Source organism: Dromiciops gliroides, chromosome 2, assembly GCF_019393635.1.
Source record: "Dromiciops gliroides isolate mDroGli1 chromosome 2, mDroGli1.pri, whole genome shotgun sequence".
Classification (NCBI taxonomy): Eukaryota; Metazoa; Chordata; class Mammalia; order Microbiotheria; family Microbiotheriidae; genus Dromiciops; species Dromiciops gliroides.
Genome location: NC_057862.1, coordinates 192,474,586 through 192,492,515, shown reverse-complemented (window position 1 = coordinate 192,492,515; position 17,930 = coordinate 192,474,586). Strand labels below are relative to the sequence as shown.

The 17,930-nt window shown below is 36.2% G+C and overlaps 1 protein-coding gene across 6 annotated transcripts in view; it reads right to left on the bottom strand.

Annotated features, from left to right (window-relative positions):
• MGA (MAX dimerization protein MGA) overlaps window positions 1-17,930 on the bottom strand; it is a 232,147-nt gene that overhangs the window by 67,659 nt on the left and 146,558 nt on the right. For all 6 annotated transcript variants that reach the window (XM_043983358.1, XM_043983356.1, XM_043983355.1 and 3 more), the window contains 3 exons: window positions 3,223-4,171; window positions 2,363-2,441; window positions 1,333-1,428 (listed from right to left, as the gene is read on the bottom strand). In XM_043983358.1, coding sequence (XP_043839293.1) covers window positions 1,333-1,428; window positions 2,363-2,441; window positions 3,223-4,171 — 1,124 coding nt within the window. The remainder of the gene's footprint in view (window positions 1-1,332; window positions 1,429-2,362; window positions 2,442-3,222; window positions 4,172-17,930) is intronic.

The window sequence follows — 17,930 nt, the reverse complement described above, 5'->3', positions numbered from 1 at the left end:
AAAACAAAACTAGCAACTCCCACAAGTACAAGCACTCCTACAATGAACACTGAAAATGAGGACTCCGTACTTATTAAAGATACTTTGATTTTCTAATCTGATCTAAAAGGAAATAAAAATTAAAGTCCCTACAGAAAGACATAAGCAAAAAGAAAGCAAACAATATTACTAAAAGTTTAGCATTGCATTGATTAGTATACATTAAAATAGTACACATAAATGAGCTAAATTAGCATAAAAGGAATATGCAATGACTGGATTAAGGAATAATTTGCATTTATGTAGTAATCATTTTACAAAGCGTTTTACATATATCAACCCTGTAAGCTGTTGCTGCTGATGACAATAGCAGCCAACATGTTCCAGGCACTGTGCTAAGCACTTTACAATTAATTATTATTTCATTTGATCTTCACAACTACCGTGGGAGGTAGATTCTTTATTATCCGCACTTTACATATTAGGAAATTAGGACAAAGGTTAAGTAACTTGCCCAGGGTCACACAGCTGGTAAGTGTCTGCAGCCAGATTTGAATTCAGTTCTTCTTGACTCCAGGCTTGACACTATTATCCACTATTCACCAAGCTGCTAGAACAAATATTACTCCCAGCATAGAGAAAAGGAAACTGAGGTTGAAAAAAAGATAAGTGATTTTCCCAAAGTCACAAAGACTTAAGTGGACATGCTAATACTCAAATATATTAGTCCACGAAGATACACTTACATTTTTAAAAGACAGCAATTCTGTATACCAGTCTCAGATCATAACACACAAAAAATCAGGAGGGAAAAAAGTTCCCAAACAAAAAGAAAAAAATTTTTTATCCTTTTAGTGAAAGGTTAGAGACAAACTGTAGCTCACAAATTTCTAATAATAAAAATGCAAATACAGGGGCAGCTGGGTGGCGCAGTGGATGGAGCACCGGCCCTGGAGTCAGGAGTACCTGAGTTCAAATCCGGCCTCAGACATTTGACACTTGCTAGCTGTGTGACCCTGGGCAAGTCACTTAACCCCAATTGCCTCACTAAAAAAAAAAAAATGCAAATACAATACATGAAAATTTTTCAGCATGGTGTTGGCAGAGGAAAATTCATTAGTCAAAAAGAAAAAAAACCAACAAATAAATTGAACTGAGAAAGGAAACAAAGTAAAAATATAGGAGACATTAAAAAACATGAGACATAAGAAAAGGGATAAATAAAACCAAAAGTTGTTTCTCTGAGAACTTAATAAATTTCATTAATTACTTATTATTTTATCTACTTCACTCAAGAGTTCTTTTTTTAGAACTTATAATAAAAACCATATCCCACTCCCATTCCCTACTTACCTTCTTGAAGACCAGGATGGATCACTTGTTTATGTCTCAAGGACTTCAAATCTTCTAACAATTCCTGTTCCAACTGGCAAATCCTTGCTCTGCAACCTACTCAGAAAGTAGAGATAATGAAGTAAAATATCTATGTCATCTACTTCAACATTTCAAATATTACGATCCTGTCAGTCTGAGTACTCCCTCAACTGACAGATTACAATCTCACTACAGCTTAGTAGTATTTTTGAGGCTGTGGTAGACAAATAAATTACCACTCTGAAACCAAACTAATCCTCTGAAAACAGTCCATCACAGGGCCTATGCTTGGCTCACCAGGCAAGAACCAAACCCCAGATCTAAGTAAAGAAATGTTCTAAGTGAGCAAGGCAGATTCTAGGATAATTTTTATTTCAGTGATAATCATGAGCTCTGCTAGATCCTTAGAGCTGGGAAGATGTTGCACAAATACATACCATGCAATAAAAAAAATCCTGCACTGTTCGGACTTAAGAGCATTGGACTTGGGAGTCCAGAAAACCTCAGTTCAAATCCCACCTCTGACACTTGACCAACTGAGACCCTGGGCAGGCCCCTTAACCTCTACTTCAATTTCCTCATCTGTAAAATGGGAATAATAATAATAGCATCTACCTGAGTTGTTGTAAGAATAAATAGGATGGGGCAGCTAGGTGGCGCAGTGGATAGAGCACCGGCCCTGAAGTCAGGAGTGCCTGAGTTCAAATCCGGCCTCAGACACTTAACACACACTTACTAGCGGTGTGACCCTGGGCAAGTCACTTAACCCCAATTGCCTCACTAAAAAAATAAATAAACAAATAAATAAACAAATAAACAAATAAACAAACAAACAATTAAATAAATAAATAAATAAATAAATAAATAAATAAATAAATAAATAAATAAATAGGATGATGTTAAAGTGCTTGGGACAGTGCCTGGCACATAGTAGGCATTTGTTATCTATAACTTCTCTACTTCCAGAGCCAAATCACACTAGTATCTCTGGCTTTTATGCTTAGAATACCTGGATCACTTGTAGCAGAATCCTGAAGACTGGTCGGTTCTTCAACTGCTCTATCAACTGTGTGAATGTCCAGAGCTTCCTAAATACAAGATTGCAAATAAACATTAAGAACTAAAAACTAAAGTAGGAAGGATATACTTAACATCAAATTCATAGTTAAACTGACAAATGATTATGCCATAATGCTACTGTAAATACATATTTTAAAATGTGCTTCAATCTTAACTTCACATCACTACTATACCTTATGTGTTTTATTAAGGGCAATAAAGTTGGGATCCATACTACAGTAGCCATTTCAACACCATCATGGAGTAGGAACAAGAAGAAGAAAACAGTGATGAGATTCAATATTATAGTGGTCAGCAAGAGAACAGAGCTGATGATCAGATAAGAAGATCGTGAAGGGAGCCAAGAGGAAGAATCAGAGAAGAAAATCACTTTGGTTACACTACTGTGCAAAATCAACTTTATTTAAATCAGCTATAGAGAATAATTGAGAAAACCTTTGGTTCTAGACAGGTGCATGGCCTTATCTTTGAAAACACTGAATTACAATATAGTTTATGAAAGTTGCCACAGACTTAATAAATTAAATACCATGAATTCTCCTTCCAATTAAAGCAAAAATCATACGCATTGATTTAAACAGGATTTAGCTTTGAAGTTTTTAAAATGAAATTTCCAAGCAGGGTAGTTAAGAGGTGCTAATGTTTTAGAAATTTACTTCAGAAGGACTCCAATGTTTGCTATGATAAGAACTATGATTTCTAGGTACATTACCAATATAGACTTGAAGCAAACTATTATAAATCTTCCCATATGACCTAAAAAAAAAAAGCTAAAAGTAATAAACCTACCTTTGATGCAAAGGAAACAAAAAGGACACCATCTACATCTTCAAGATCGGGTTTCACATCTGGAAAGGCATTCCCAGGTCCCATAGGGGTAGTTTTGTTGGCCGTTATAGACTTTGCTGTACTTTTAGGTGGTCTCCCTGCCTTGGAGAGTTTAAATTTTCTGGGCCTTCCTCTCTTTCCTGGAACACTTGGAGTGATATTCTGAGTAGCACTGGAGGCTTTTGGAGCTCCTGTAATTTTTAACACAGTTGTTCTTTTTCTGCCCAAGTCATCTTTTTCTGAAAAAAAATCTCCATCTAAACTTTTAGGATTAGTGCTAAGTGTTTTTGACATGCTAATGTTGTCATCCAAATCAGGATATTTCCAATCAGGATCTTTAAGAGAGGAGTATTTCTGTGGTGCTCTCAGTTCTGATGGCTGTTTTCTAAGTTCTTTCTCTATTTCCCTAGATAAGCAGAAGCTGGATTTCCTGGTATTCTCCACATATGCAGGCATATAGTCTAATTCAGTCAATACAGGAGACTTCTCTTTCCGACTTTGGGAAAACATATTTTCAGGTAGCTCAGAGATCTTTACTGTGCTTTTAGTTACAGCACAAGGTTCTAGATAGACCACTGGCATCTTGCCACTATCCAGTTTTAACATTTTGGCTTTAGCAACACCTGATGGGCTACTCAGTGGCCGTTTGGCTGAGTGATCAACATCTGGGTCATCTATTTCTTCATGACGCCTTAGTTGTTTCTCCAATATGGGCTCATCATCACTGTTTGAATACACATCAGTTTCTTCATCAGTATCTTCTTGCTTTACTGTAACTCCCTCAGGGCACACACCAAGTTCATAGTCATATTCATCTAGGGGTTCTTCTTTAATGACCACATTAAAGTTTTCATTTGGGTCTAATGGTGATGTTACATGAGAGTTGTCTTCAAAGCTACTGGCAATAGGACTAGAGGGGAAAGGGAAAAAAGCTGTAATTGTACACAAGCAATATAAAAGGGAAAAAATCTCAAGATACTGCTAGAAACAAAGTACCTTTTCACATCCATTCTTGAAATAATATACAGAACTTTGTAATCAGAGTTCTGTGAAGTACTTAGTCAATAATACCCTACAATATATTTTTATCAATTACATGACATCCACTAAAGAATAAAGTTTTTAAATAAACCTTCTTGCTCCCCTAAAAATGAAAAAATAGATTATGATTAATGAAAAAATAGATTATTGATAGTTCAGCTATTTCCTTAATGATGCTCTAATGGATCTAAAGATTGGAAAAAAGATGACTCTTATCCATATTAAAACCTAGAAAGCAATTATCTACTTATCAGCAGGTAAAAGCAAACTGACTTTCAACACATCTAAGAATAATGGCAAACATCAGGAAAGGCCTTTAAATATGTCAGCTAATTTTATACTTAAAAATGAAATGCATAATGCTCCATAAATGTCACAAAGATGGCCTTGATTTAAGCGAATCCATTTCTCATAAATCAAAACTAGCATATTAGAAGTTTCAAATCAATTTGAGAATATTGTTATGGGAAGCTACGTAGCACAACTGAATGCTAGACTTGGGAGTTTGGAAGACTCAAGTTCAAATTTGGCCTCCAGAGACTAATACACTGTCTGATCCTGAGAAAGTCACTTAGCCCTTTAGCCCCAGTTTCCTCAACAACAAAACAGGGGTAATAACATCATCTAACATGTACAGTTATTAACCCCATTTTATAGGCAGAAACTAAGACTTAAAAAGTCAAGGAAAATACTTTCCCATGGTCAGAAGCTAAAAGTGTAGAATCAAGTTGCAGAATTCTAACTTCATTCTCAATTCTTTTTCCCAGATTTGTGGAACAATATAGTAATATTATGTACTGTTGTTGTTTATTCATTCAGTCATGTCCTACTCTTAATGACTCCATATACCATTGTACACAAGATATTGTACTACCTCTTCCTATAGTTACATAAAAGATCTGAGGTTTCATACTAAAATAGCACAGCTGAAATTAGATTTTTCAAATCAAGCACATCCAAGCAACTGCCTAACGCACCAAGCTGGTCTTAGAATAACATATTTCAAAATCAGAACCTACCACAAAGTTATTTCTTAGCTGCACCTTTCTCAAAAATGTTTATCACCGACAGAAAGTCAAGAAAGGCCAGTTAAAAGTGTGCTTTTCCATTAAAACTAGGAGAGGGGGGAAAATTAACTTTAAGAGTTTTTATTAACAGCTAACAGCTTCTACTATCTTCTCCTGATCCAAAGAAGGAAAAGTTTTAAAAATAATTTCCCAAAAATCAGCTAAGATAATGCTTTGTAAAAAGTTTCAAAAGACGGGATTTCTTTGTAATGCCTCCCTTTGAAGAGTTCTTTCCAACTAGCACCCCCCCCTTTCATTTTCTATAAAGTATTTTTCAAATACTGAGAACAAAAGCAAACTAAAGGTAAGTATGAACAGAAAACCCTGTTTTACAGACCAATGGATTACATCAAGTTTAAAAGCTATATTTACAATTTTAGTAACTGGAGAGATCAAAAATACTTGGATCAGGTAAAGTTTTCATTTGTGTTTTATTTCAGAGACTTACAGAATCCCAGAGTTGTTGCTAGTTTTTCCCTCTGAGGCAATGCAGAACAAGTCTAGATTTGGCTCAAAATTCTAGAACACATATTGTGTCATGGACCCCTTTGGCAGTCTGATAAGAAGTCTATGGATCCCTTCTCAGAATGTTTTTAAATGTATAAGATAAAATACAAAAGCACTGGCCCTGGAGTCAGGAGGACCTGAGTTCAAATCCGGTCTCAGACACTTAACACTTATTGGCTGTGTGACCTTGGGCAAGTCACTTAACCCCAATTGCCTCACCAAAATAATAATAAAATAAAAAAACAAAGGGAAAAGATAAAATACAAAGAATTACAAAAGAAATCAATTGTATCTAACTACAGTTAATAAGATTAAATTTTAAAATAAATTTAAGTTCACATACCCTTGGTTAAGACCCCTTTGTTTTAGACAATCAAAATATTTTTAGATCTTCACTGATATGTCATCATATTAGTTATTTCACCTATCCTTAGTTATATCACCTATCCTGTAAACTTGATAAGCATACTACAGAATCACAGATTTAGAGATGAAAAAACCCATAATGGCCACATAGTACAATCCCTACATTTTACAAATGAGCAAAGTGAAGCATAGAGTAGTTAAGCAATCTGCTCAAAGCCACAAAGATAATAAATAAGGGGCAGAACTGAGATGTAAACCCAGGTTAACACAAAATCCAATGTTTTACCGCACCACATAGCTTTATCATTCTAGTATTGATTTTTAAAAAAATTAAATAGAATATAGCCAAGACCATATCCCTAAGGTATTCCACTTCAAATCTTTTTTTTGGGGGGGACGGGGATAAATATAAAACTATATTGAACCATTTCCCACTTCAAATCTTGATGACATTAGACCATTAATTGCTATTTTTGGCAAAAGCAGCAGCAGTATTTGCTCAAGAAGGAAGACCAAGGACCCAAACTGTTCATTGAAGAAAGAGAGCAGGTGGGATTAGGAGATATTTTTTCAATGCATACCTTTATTATTCCTTGCCAAAGACCTTATTTTAGGGATATGGCCTACATTCAGATCAGTAAGAGAGTGTGTACACACACACACACACACACACACACACACACACACACACACACACAATTCAAGTATCTAAATTAAGTCCACTGAAAGGTTCTCAAATTCTCTAATCTTTTAAAAGCAGTTTGTATCACCCTATATTCCCAGGTTTCCACAAAAAAGAAAGGGAAAGCAGAAGAGGAAGGGGAAGGAAAGAAAAGGAGAAAAAGAAAAGAAGAAAAAAAAAGACCTAAAACTTAATATGCTTTTCATACCTCTGGAAGTCACACCTGTACTTCACCAATGGGAAGCATTAAAGGGGGATGTCAGAATTTGGAGCTAAATTATAGATAATAAGAACAATGGGGACAGACCTAAAATCAGAGTGTTGTGATAGCCAACAAGTTGTTTTTCACTTCAGATTAGTTTCTTAAATTTTCTGTAAGAGCTAAGGGTGGTCAAGGTAGAGACAAAAAAAAATGTTTTAAATCTTCAATAGCTAATCAGTACCCAACTTAAGGACAATAAGTTGGCATTGATTCAGCAAATTTAAAGCATAATTAAGCATTTTTTCCTCATTAAATTTATTCATATAGGGGCAGCTAGGTGGCGCAGTAGATAGAGCACCAGCCCTGGAGTCAGGAGAACCTGAGTTCAAATGCGGCCTCAGACACTTGACCCTTAGAAGCTGTGTGACCCTGGGCAAGTCATTTAACCCCAATTGCCTCACCCCCCCAAAAAAAATTTTTATTTATATAACTAATATAATGAAGTTCTAGTATTCAAAGTTTCTTTGATTTACTCACATAAGAACAAGTAAATCTCATAAAAAACAAGTGAAGCTCTGCTACACAGGTATACTTTAGAGGGAATTGAAAGAAAAACTAGAATTATGTAGACAAAAACTGCAGCAACATAAATGACAATGATGCTAAAAGGCAGATGAATTCTAATTAATTGTTAAAAATCAATTTTTGGGGGCAGCTAGGTGGCGCAGTGGATAGAGCACCGGCCCTGGATTCAAGAGGAGTTCAAATCTGGCCTCAGACACTTAACAATTACTAGCTGTGTGACCCTGGGCAAGTCACTTAACCCCAACTGCCCCCCACACACACACACAAAATCATTTGGTCCCAAGGAACATTTGATGAAACATTTCCCATCTCTTGATATAGAAGGAATTATATGCTGCAGAATGCTACAGAAGCTGCCAGACTCACTGGGTTGATTGGTTTTACTTATTTTTTCCCCTATGTTATAATGTGGAGAGGAGTGTATTTTAGAAATAGGCTGTGTTGGTGGAGTTGTGAAATGACTGAACCATTCTGGAGGGCAATTTGGAACTATGCCCAAAGGGCTATAAAACTACATACCCTTTGACCTAGCAATACCACTACTAGGTCTATATTCCAAAGAGATCATAAAAAAGGGAAAAGGACCCACATGCACAAAAATATTTATGGTTGCTCTTTTTGTGGTTGCAAAGAATTGGAAATTGAGGGGATGCCCATCAATTGGGGAAGGGTTAAGCAAGTTGTAGTATATGAATTTAATGGAATATTACTGTGCTGTAAGAAATGATAAGCAGAGTACAGCTAGGTGGCGCAGTGGATAAATCACCAGCCCTGGATTCAGGAGAACCAGAGTTCAAATCCAGCCTCAGATACTTGATGCTTACTAGCTGTGTGACCAAGTCACTTAACCCTCACTGCCCAGCAACAGAAAACAAAACAAAACAATAAGCTGGCAGATTCAAGACTTACATGAATTGATGCTGAGTGAAATGAGCAGAATCAAGAGAACATTGTACACAGTAACAGCAACATTGTGCTATGATCAACTGTGATAGACTTAACTCTTCTCAGCAATACAATGATCCAAGACAGTTCCAAAGGACTCATGATGGAAAATGCTCTCCACATCCAGAAAAAAGAACTGTGGAATTTAGATGCAGCTTGAACTATACTGTTCTACTTTGTTGGGTTTTTTTTCTTTTTTGAGGTTTTCCCCTTTTGTTCTGATTCTTCTTTCACAACATGACTATTGCAGAAATATGTTTAATGTGATTGTGTGTGTGTGTGTGTGTGTGTGTGTGTGTGTATATATATATATATATATAAACCTATATCAGATTGTTTTCTGTCTTGGGGAGGGGGAAGGGAAGGGAGGGAAGGAGAAACATTTGGAACTAGAAATATTATAAAAACAAATGTTGAAAACTAGCTCTACATGTAACTGGAAAATAATAAAATACTTTTATAATTTTTTAAAAAAAGACTGTAATGGTAAATCAAAGGACAGCAATAAAACTTCCCAACAACATAAAAATGTATCTTTGTTTAACTGACATAAATAACTACTTTTCAATTCATTGCCAAGGTGAAACTAATATATGTTAAAGAAAAGCCCTGAATTAAATCCTAAGTCTAACTCTGCATTATGAACCCCCAGGGCTACAAGTTCACAAGCCCCATCTTTCACCAGAGCAAAAAGGTAGAAACCTGGATGACATTTATAGTGATAGTGGGTGAGATGAAGAGAAAAAAGGGAAAAGATAAATGGATTGCTGAAAGTCATTAGCACAAAAGGCAAAAGGGTGCAAAAATGAACACAGTTCTTGTCTGACATTTTTCAAAGACAAATGTATCTTAACCATCCCTCTGTTCTTCCTTCAAAAGGTGAAGGCAATTTGCTTGTTTCCTAATGAAAATAACACTGGATTTGGAAGCAAAGGATCTAGATTCAAATCCTGAGTCCACTCTTTGCTACCTGTGTGACCCTGAGCAAGTCACTAAATGGGGAATTTTACCTCTCTGAACTTCGGTTTGCTCATTTGGTTAATATTAATTAGACCTCTACATAGAAATTAATTCCAGCTCAAAATACTTTGATCTATCTCTCCTACTTAATAATTTCAATTTTGTTAGGATATTTTAGTGGTATTCTTTTTCTTAAAATTCAGAATTCACATGCATAGATATCAGTTGCTAACCACATTATTTTTACTCATGCTTATCATCTCAAACATCCAAGTTACTAAATGATTTATATTTACCTTTAAAAATCTTTCATACATTGTCCCTTCCTTTTTTTTCCTCACTGCCATCAATATGGTTCTGACCCACAACTTTTTCCTGAACTATTGTAATGGTTTCCCTAATATTTGTTTTTCCTTAAATATTTCTTTTTAAATCCTCTACTAAACATTGTTTGTTCTTACTGGTGTTTGTCCCTTCATTGCTTAAAAAAAATGTTTCCATGATATGTTGATTACATAATGAACTGGTTAACCTGTCTTTTGAGGTTAATAAAAGGCACACAATTAAAAAAACAACAACAACAAAAAAAACAAAAATTCAGAATTCACATTCATGGCTATTCCACCATCTTCTCCAAATGGCTTGATGTAATTTCTAATATAGATATTTTTTTATTTGGTGTTTCTTTTTTTAAGTGAGGCAATTGGGGTTAACTGACTTGCCCAGGGTCACACAGCTAGTACGTGTTAAGTGTCTGAGGCTGGATTTGAACTCAGGTACTCCTGACTCCAGGGCTGGTGCTCTATCCACTGCGCCACCTAGCTGCCCTTATAGATATTTTTTTTAAAAGAGGGGAAGGGGTGGGTTTCTATTTCATTCAATTTTTACCAGGCCCTTAATTTTTATATTCTAGCGAGACAAGAAAACATGCTTGCATAGAAAATACCACCTCAATGAAGGGACAGTGAGACTATGTTCCCAAACTCTGATCCTTTCCTTTTTTTGAGAATTCTTACAAAGGTATCCATAAAACCAAATTTTGTTTATAGCATGTGATCAATAGCATATAAGCCATGTACCTAGATAATCACATACTTACATCTTACAAACATAACATACACACTATACAAATTTAAGCTTTTGGTTAGGTTTCTCAGAACAGTTTCACAACTGAATTCCCCAAAGAAGTAGCGCACCTGAGCGCGCGCGCACGCGCACACACACACATATATTTTTAAAATTTAAATTTTTTTGCGGGGCAATGAGGGTTAAGTGACTTGCCCATTGTCACACAGCTAGTAAGTGTCAAGTGTCTGAGGCCAGCTTTGAACTCGGGTCCTCCGGAATCCAGGGCCGGTTTTTTTTTTTTTAAGTGAGGCAATTGGGGTTAAGTGACATGCACAGGGTCACACAGCTAGTAAGTGTTAAGTGTCTGAGGTCGGATTTGAACTCAGGTACTCCTGAATCCAGGGTCGGTGCTCTATCCACTGCGCCACCTAGCCGCCCCATATATATATATATATATATTTAATGGGGTAAAAGAACTTTTCAAGGAATATGCAATTAAATGGATGGATCACACCCTTAACAAGTTAAGTTTGTTGAAAGAATAATTGCAGGAAGATCAAATACAAATCATTAGTGTAATCAAATGACCCAACGTGGGAGTTGGGTCATTTCAGATTCATTCTGTTATAGAACTTATACTGTATATCATAATGATATTCTTGGATCACTACTCACAGAAGCCTAGTAAATCCATGATATACCAAACTATAGAATTGTACTGAAAGCTCTGTAGAACCTAAACACTATGTGTGTAACAGTATTTCTTTGAAAAATACTTCAGAATTCTAACTTTACAACCACTACTCACTAATAGTAATTCACATTGGGAAAAAAATGACACCACTAGAAACACAAAACAATTTGATATGGATTATTAAATCCTGGACAAGAAGCTCAAGATCTTTGTAGGTAGAAATAATGCCTTCAGCAATACTGCTGATTGAAGGCAAAGAATCCAGAAGAAAAAGGCAAACTGGGAAGTAAAAAGCTATTTATCAAGATGGCACCCTAGAAGTGGATTTATTCAATTATTTTTCTCTGCTGCAAGCAAGGGTTCAAAGGTTGTTTGCTACCCTATGGGAGGTCTCCTTCCCCTGCTGTTTCAGATATGACTGGCAAAATGTTTTTTCTTCCCTTCTTTTTTGAACCTTAGAGTGAAAGCATCAATAAAAACAAAAATTAAAAACCCCCACTACATTTAGGTTGCTCAAAATCAAGTTTAAAATATAAGCCATAATGAGTCTTTTGGCCAGAGATGGATTATATAACCATAGTGATTCTGTATTGCTTGGTGCCTTAGAAATCTGATCAAGAGGGCTAGGAAAGACAAAACTGCACATAGATTAGCAGATATAGTTTTGTGTGTGTGTGTGTGTGTGTGTGTGTGTCTCAATATCTTTGTGTGTATGTATATATGATTTTACACACATACACATACACGAGTAGGATAGAATAGAAAGAAATGCTAGATTCAGAGTCAAAGAACCTTGGTTTGTATCCCTTTGGACAACTCTCTGCCTGCCTCTATTTACTCATTTGTAAAATGAGATGATTGGGTTCGATCAGGACTTCTTAAAAATTTTTCCACTTGTAATCCCTTTTTGTCCAAGAAATTTCTACACAACCCCAGATATATAAGTATATAAAATAGGTATACATAACCTTTATAAAATTTATTTATACATTTACACATTTATTTATACATATCCTTTATAAAATTTATAAAATAGGTATACATAGCCAAATTTTTCACAACCTTCACATTCAGTTATCATATGGGGTCTCAACCCACAGTTTAAGAAGCTAGGGGCTATATGGCACTGTATCCTAAGATAGCAGAGAAAACAATTTTAACAAATGAAAAGGAAAAGCACTAATGAAAGATCCAGAAATCCATAGGAAACAAAATCCAAGAAGCAAGCTAGTCATCAAACTCCATCTCCTATAGACACATATAAAAAGTATAGGTAACAGGGGGCAGCTAGATAGCACAGTGGTAGAGCACCGGCCCTGGATTCAGGAGTACCTGAGTTCAAATCCGGCCTCAGACACTTGACACTTACTAGCTGTGTGACCCTGGGCAAGTCACTTAACCCTCATTGCCCTACAAAAAAAAAAAAAAGTATAGGTAACAAACAGTGAACTAGCGATCCTGATTCAAAGAGACAAAATCAATCATATTTATCACTGGCACTTGATAGAATGGGACTCATGATTAGAACATAGCTATTTTTAATTTTTTAAAGGGTGAGTGGCACTGTGTATTAGGACGATTAACCGCAACAATCATTTACTAAGCACGTATATGAAGACCAAAAAATAAATAGCCCAAGCTCTCAAAAGCAAAAGCTGCAGAATAAATTATTGTGTATATGCTCATGGGAAGAAATTCAAGAATGGGGAAAGTGATTGTTATAGCCTTCACAAAATATAATAAAATTTTAAAATGTAAATTAAAGGAAATTATAAGAGGAAAAAAAGATTGATTCCGTAAAATATCTTCCACAAAACAAACCAATATATCCAGAATAAGGAAGGAAACAAAACACTTCTAGATCATCCAAAATGTAGAAGAGATTGGCAAATTTATAACAGTAAGAGTACTACACATGGCAAATATATGAAGAGGTAGTTCTCAAAAGATGAAACCAATTAGCAACCACGTAAATAAATGTTTGTAATCTCTCATAATTAAAGAAATGAAAACAACCTAACACCCATACCTAACACCCATAAAACTGGAAAAAGATAATGAAAGATGACAGAAATCAATACTGGCACTGTTTTGTAAAATAAGAAGGCTCTTACATTGCTAGTGGAGTTGAACCAATTGTAAAGCAATGTGAAATTATACAATTAAATTACAGAAACTGCGTACATCCTTTCTCACAATGGTCCCACTGCTGGGACTATATGGTATATATGGAAAGGGGGAAAATCTATTTTAAGAGTAAAAACTTGTAGGGGCAGCTAGGTGGTACAGTGGATAAAGCACCAGCCCTGGATTCAGGAGTTCAAATCTGACCTCAGACACTTGACATTTCACTTAACCCCCATTGCCCCACCAAACCAAAAAAAAAAAGAAAAAAGAAAAAGAAAAAGAAAAAAAAAAGAAAAGAAAGAAGGAAAGGAAAGGAAAGAAAGAGTTAAAATATGGAAACAAATGAGAATCATCATCAATCAGGAAAAGCCTAAACAAATTACTATTTATGTGTATCATATGCACGTAAGACAAGCAAATATTAAAAGTATCACAAGAAACAATACACATGAATTCAAAAAAATATGGGAAATTATATGAAGTAATAGAGAGTAAAAAGAACAAAACCAAAATTTAAAATGTACATGACTACAACCAGGTAGTTAAAAACAATAGCAACAACTTCATGTTATACACAATTAAGGTAATTCAAAAAAGACCAGGAAAAAAAGTGCAACATGGGTAATGCTGTGTTAAATTTAACAAAAATATATTTTAGGGTAGCATTAATATCTAAATAGCAGGTTACAAATATATGCCTAATGATTTGCAATCTTTTTTTCACTTTCTATACTCTTTTTTCTTATATGCTTTTGTAATGTTCTTGCTTTTATATTTAAGTCAAATAAATTTTTCAAGGAACAAAAATATTTACAGTATTTGACACACCCAGCAAAGAACTAAACTTAACAAAGTAAGTAGTCTTCGACATGTACTTTCAATTAATGAAAAATAATTAACTGTTTACTATGTGAAATACATTGTGCTAGGGGCAGCTAGATGGCGCAGTAGATAGAGCACCGGCCCTGGAGTCAGGAGTACCTGAGTTCAAATCCGGCCTCAGACACTTAACACTTACTAGCTGTGTGACCCTGGGCAAGTCACTTAACCCCCACTGCCTCACTTAAAAAAAAAAAAAAAGAAATACATTGTGCTTGTTTACTCTGTATTTGTGTTGATTACTACAGAGTTTTTTTCCTTCCTTCTCCCCTTCTGATCCTTGCTGCTGAACACTTCTAGATAAAGTCAATACAACCACATCAATTGGTTCCACTACTACAAAGCATTCACTACTGTACAGCAATCCTTTTATTCTCCCTTGACTATTAGATTCCCCAAATAGTTATTCTTGGGGGGGGGGGTGTTGCGGCAATTGGGGTTAAGTGACTTGCCCAAGGTCACACCACCAGTAAGTGTTGTGTCTGAGGCCAGATTTGAACTCAGGTCTTCCTGAATCCAGGGTTGGTGCTCTATCCACTGCACCATCTAGCTGCCCCCCCAAATAGCTATTCTAAGTCTTCTCTCACTGGGACCCTACACTTTCTCAAATCCATTTTTACCAGAGTGTCTCTCCCTCTACACAACTGAAAAAAAAATTCATAGCAACCACACTAGTGGGCTCCCTTCTCTCTCACATCAAAATCCCTCTCCATCATCCCAAATTTTCTCCTTTACTCCAGTATCTGAAGAAGAGTTGGCTCTTCTTGCCAAAGAACATTCCTATTTGTTCCCTGGATTATAAACCCATCTGAAGCTTGCTCTTTTGACCATGCCTTCTCAACTTCTACCTCACCCTAGCTGATGAGTTCCTCCTCTGCTCTCTATAATCATATCCAAATCACTTATTCTTCTCTTTTCTTTTTTTTTTTTGCAGAGCAATGGGGGTTAAGTGACTTGCCCAGGTTCACACAGCTAGTAAGTGTCAAGTGTCTGAGGCCGAATTTGAACTCAGGTACTCCTGAATCCAGGGCCGGTACTTTATCCACTGCGCCACCTAGCTGCCCCCATATCACTCATTCTTGATTCTGCTATTTCTTCTTTCTTTCACAACCCAACTCCTAGAAAAAGACAACTATACTTTCCTCATTTCTTATTTCTCAATCCCAAACAATTCCACACTGACAAGTGACCATTATAATTGGTCACAGCAACCCCACTGCCTCTCAACCATCTAATTCAGTTCAACTCAACATTAAGCTATATGTAAGACATTTTGCTATAAACTGAGGATACTAAAAAAAAAAAAATAGTTTCTGCCCTCAAGAATTTATATCCCACTAAGATACAACACATGGGGCAGCTAGATGGCGCAGTGGATGGAGCACCAGCCCTGGAGTCAGGAGTACCTGAGTTCAAATCCGGCCTCAGATACTTAACACTTACTAGCTGTGTGACCCTGGGCAAGTCACTTGGCCCCAACTGCCTCACTAAAAAAAAAAAAAAAAAAAAAAAAAAAGATACAACACATACACAGGCATCTTAAAGAAAGAAAACACTAGCAACTGAAAGATGAGGAAGAGGAAAAAACAAGGAAACACCTCATCTAATAGATGAGACCTGAGATGACTTTGGGGGCAAGCTAGGAATTTCATGAACCCATCTAAATCTAATGACTGTTTCTTAATGCAGTATATGAATTACAATACTCTCCCTCCTCACCTCTACCTCATAAAATACTAGTTTCCTTCAAAGCACAACTCAGATGCCACCGCCTACAGGAAAAAATAACACAAATATAATAGTTCCAATAAATGTAAGCTCTCTGAGGTGAGGAGCTATTATTTTTTGTCTTTGTATCTCCAGCACTGAGTGTAGTACCCGGCACAAAGTAATTAGCAAGTGCTTGTTGAATTGAATTGAATCTCGCTGCAATATAACACAGTGGAAAGCATAATGGCCTTTTCAGTTTAAAAAGTGGTTCAAGGGGCAGCTGGGTGGCACAGTGGATAGAACACCAGCCCTGGATTCAGAAGGACCTGAGTTCAAATCCAGCCTCAGACACTTAATACTTACTAGCTGTGTGACCCTAGGCAAATCGCTTAACCCCAATTGCCTCACTTTAAAAAAAATAAAATTTAAAAAAAAAGTGGTTCAAATTTTACCTCTAATACCCATGATCACACAGTTACTGCAAAAGGGTGGCAGTCCTTGTAATACATACCTCACAGTCCTGCATGAGGCCCAAGTGAGATCACAGTTTGGGGTGGGGTTTTTTTGGTGGGGCAATGAGGGTGAAGTGACTTGCCCAGGGTCACACGGCTAGTAAGTGTCAAGTGTCTGAGACCAGATTTGAACTCAGGTCTTTCTGAATCCAGGGCTGGTGCTCTATCCACTGCGCCACCTAGCTGCCCCTGAGGTCACAGTTTTTGTGCCAGAAGGGACCTGAAAATGAGAAAACTAAAGCCCAGAGACATTGACTTGACAAGGTTACACAATCAATACACAAATCTCGGTCCTCTTGATTTCAAATCTGGTGCTCCTTCCACTAAATTACTACTGTATAGAATTTTCTAAAAATCTGATCTATTCAAGGTTACATCCAAAGAGTTATAACTTATCACTGGAGGACTTAAAGAAATGGTTAAATGGTAATTACAGTACAGAGGAAGCTGTAAAGCAGATTTAGTTTTTTAGGTATGGATTGGACTAGATAACCTCTGAAATCTCTTCCAAGTCAAGAGTTTAAGATTAGTGACCTTCAAAGGAAGAGTTATAGTACATATACAGGTATAGTAAAATAGTACTTCCTACTAGTAGAGCCTCAAACGAGAAAACGGGCAGAGCTACATCACTTGCTTACATGCAATCTGGGAACTAACGAGAAAGTATGCTACAGAAAGGCTCCGTGAATACCAAAACACAAAGCAATACTTTCTGTGATAATGAAAAGCTTAATAAACTAGATGCCCATCAACTGGGAAAAAGACAAATTTTGGTATATGAATATAACAGATTATGTTGCAAAATTATGAATATAAGGAATTTCAAAAAATATGACTGTATGAAGCCGTACAGAGCAGAACGAAGAAATCAACATACACAGTGATGACAAATAAAAAGAACAGTAGAGAGAAATCAACACCCCCTCAAAAATGCTATTTAACATAGCATGACCAATCTTGCACCCAGAGGTAATGAAAGATAGGGGAATATAGGTACACAACAATGCGTACAATATTATCAAACAGTTCCTGTGTCTCTTGGATTTTCTTACAGTTTTCTTTGGTATAAGGGAAGGCTCAATTGAATGATGGAATGAGGGGATGAGAGAAAATATAAAGAAAAGACTGATGTAGAAAATGATGAAGAGTGGTAGTGTCAAAAACTCAAACAAAAACAGATCCCTAAGGGCTTACATTGACTTAAAAAACCACAAATTAACACTATTTATATTGTATTGTACATTTATTTATTTTGTTATACACTTTTTACATTCTAATCTGGTTCAGGCAGCACTCGGGAGTTTTCTAAGCTGCTTTCAGCCGG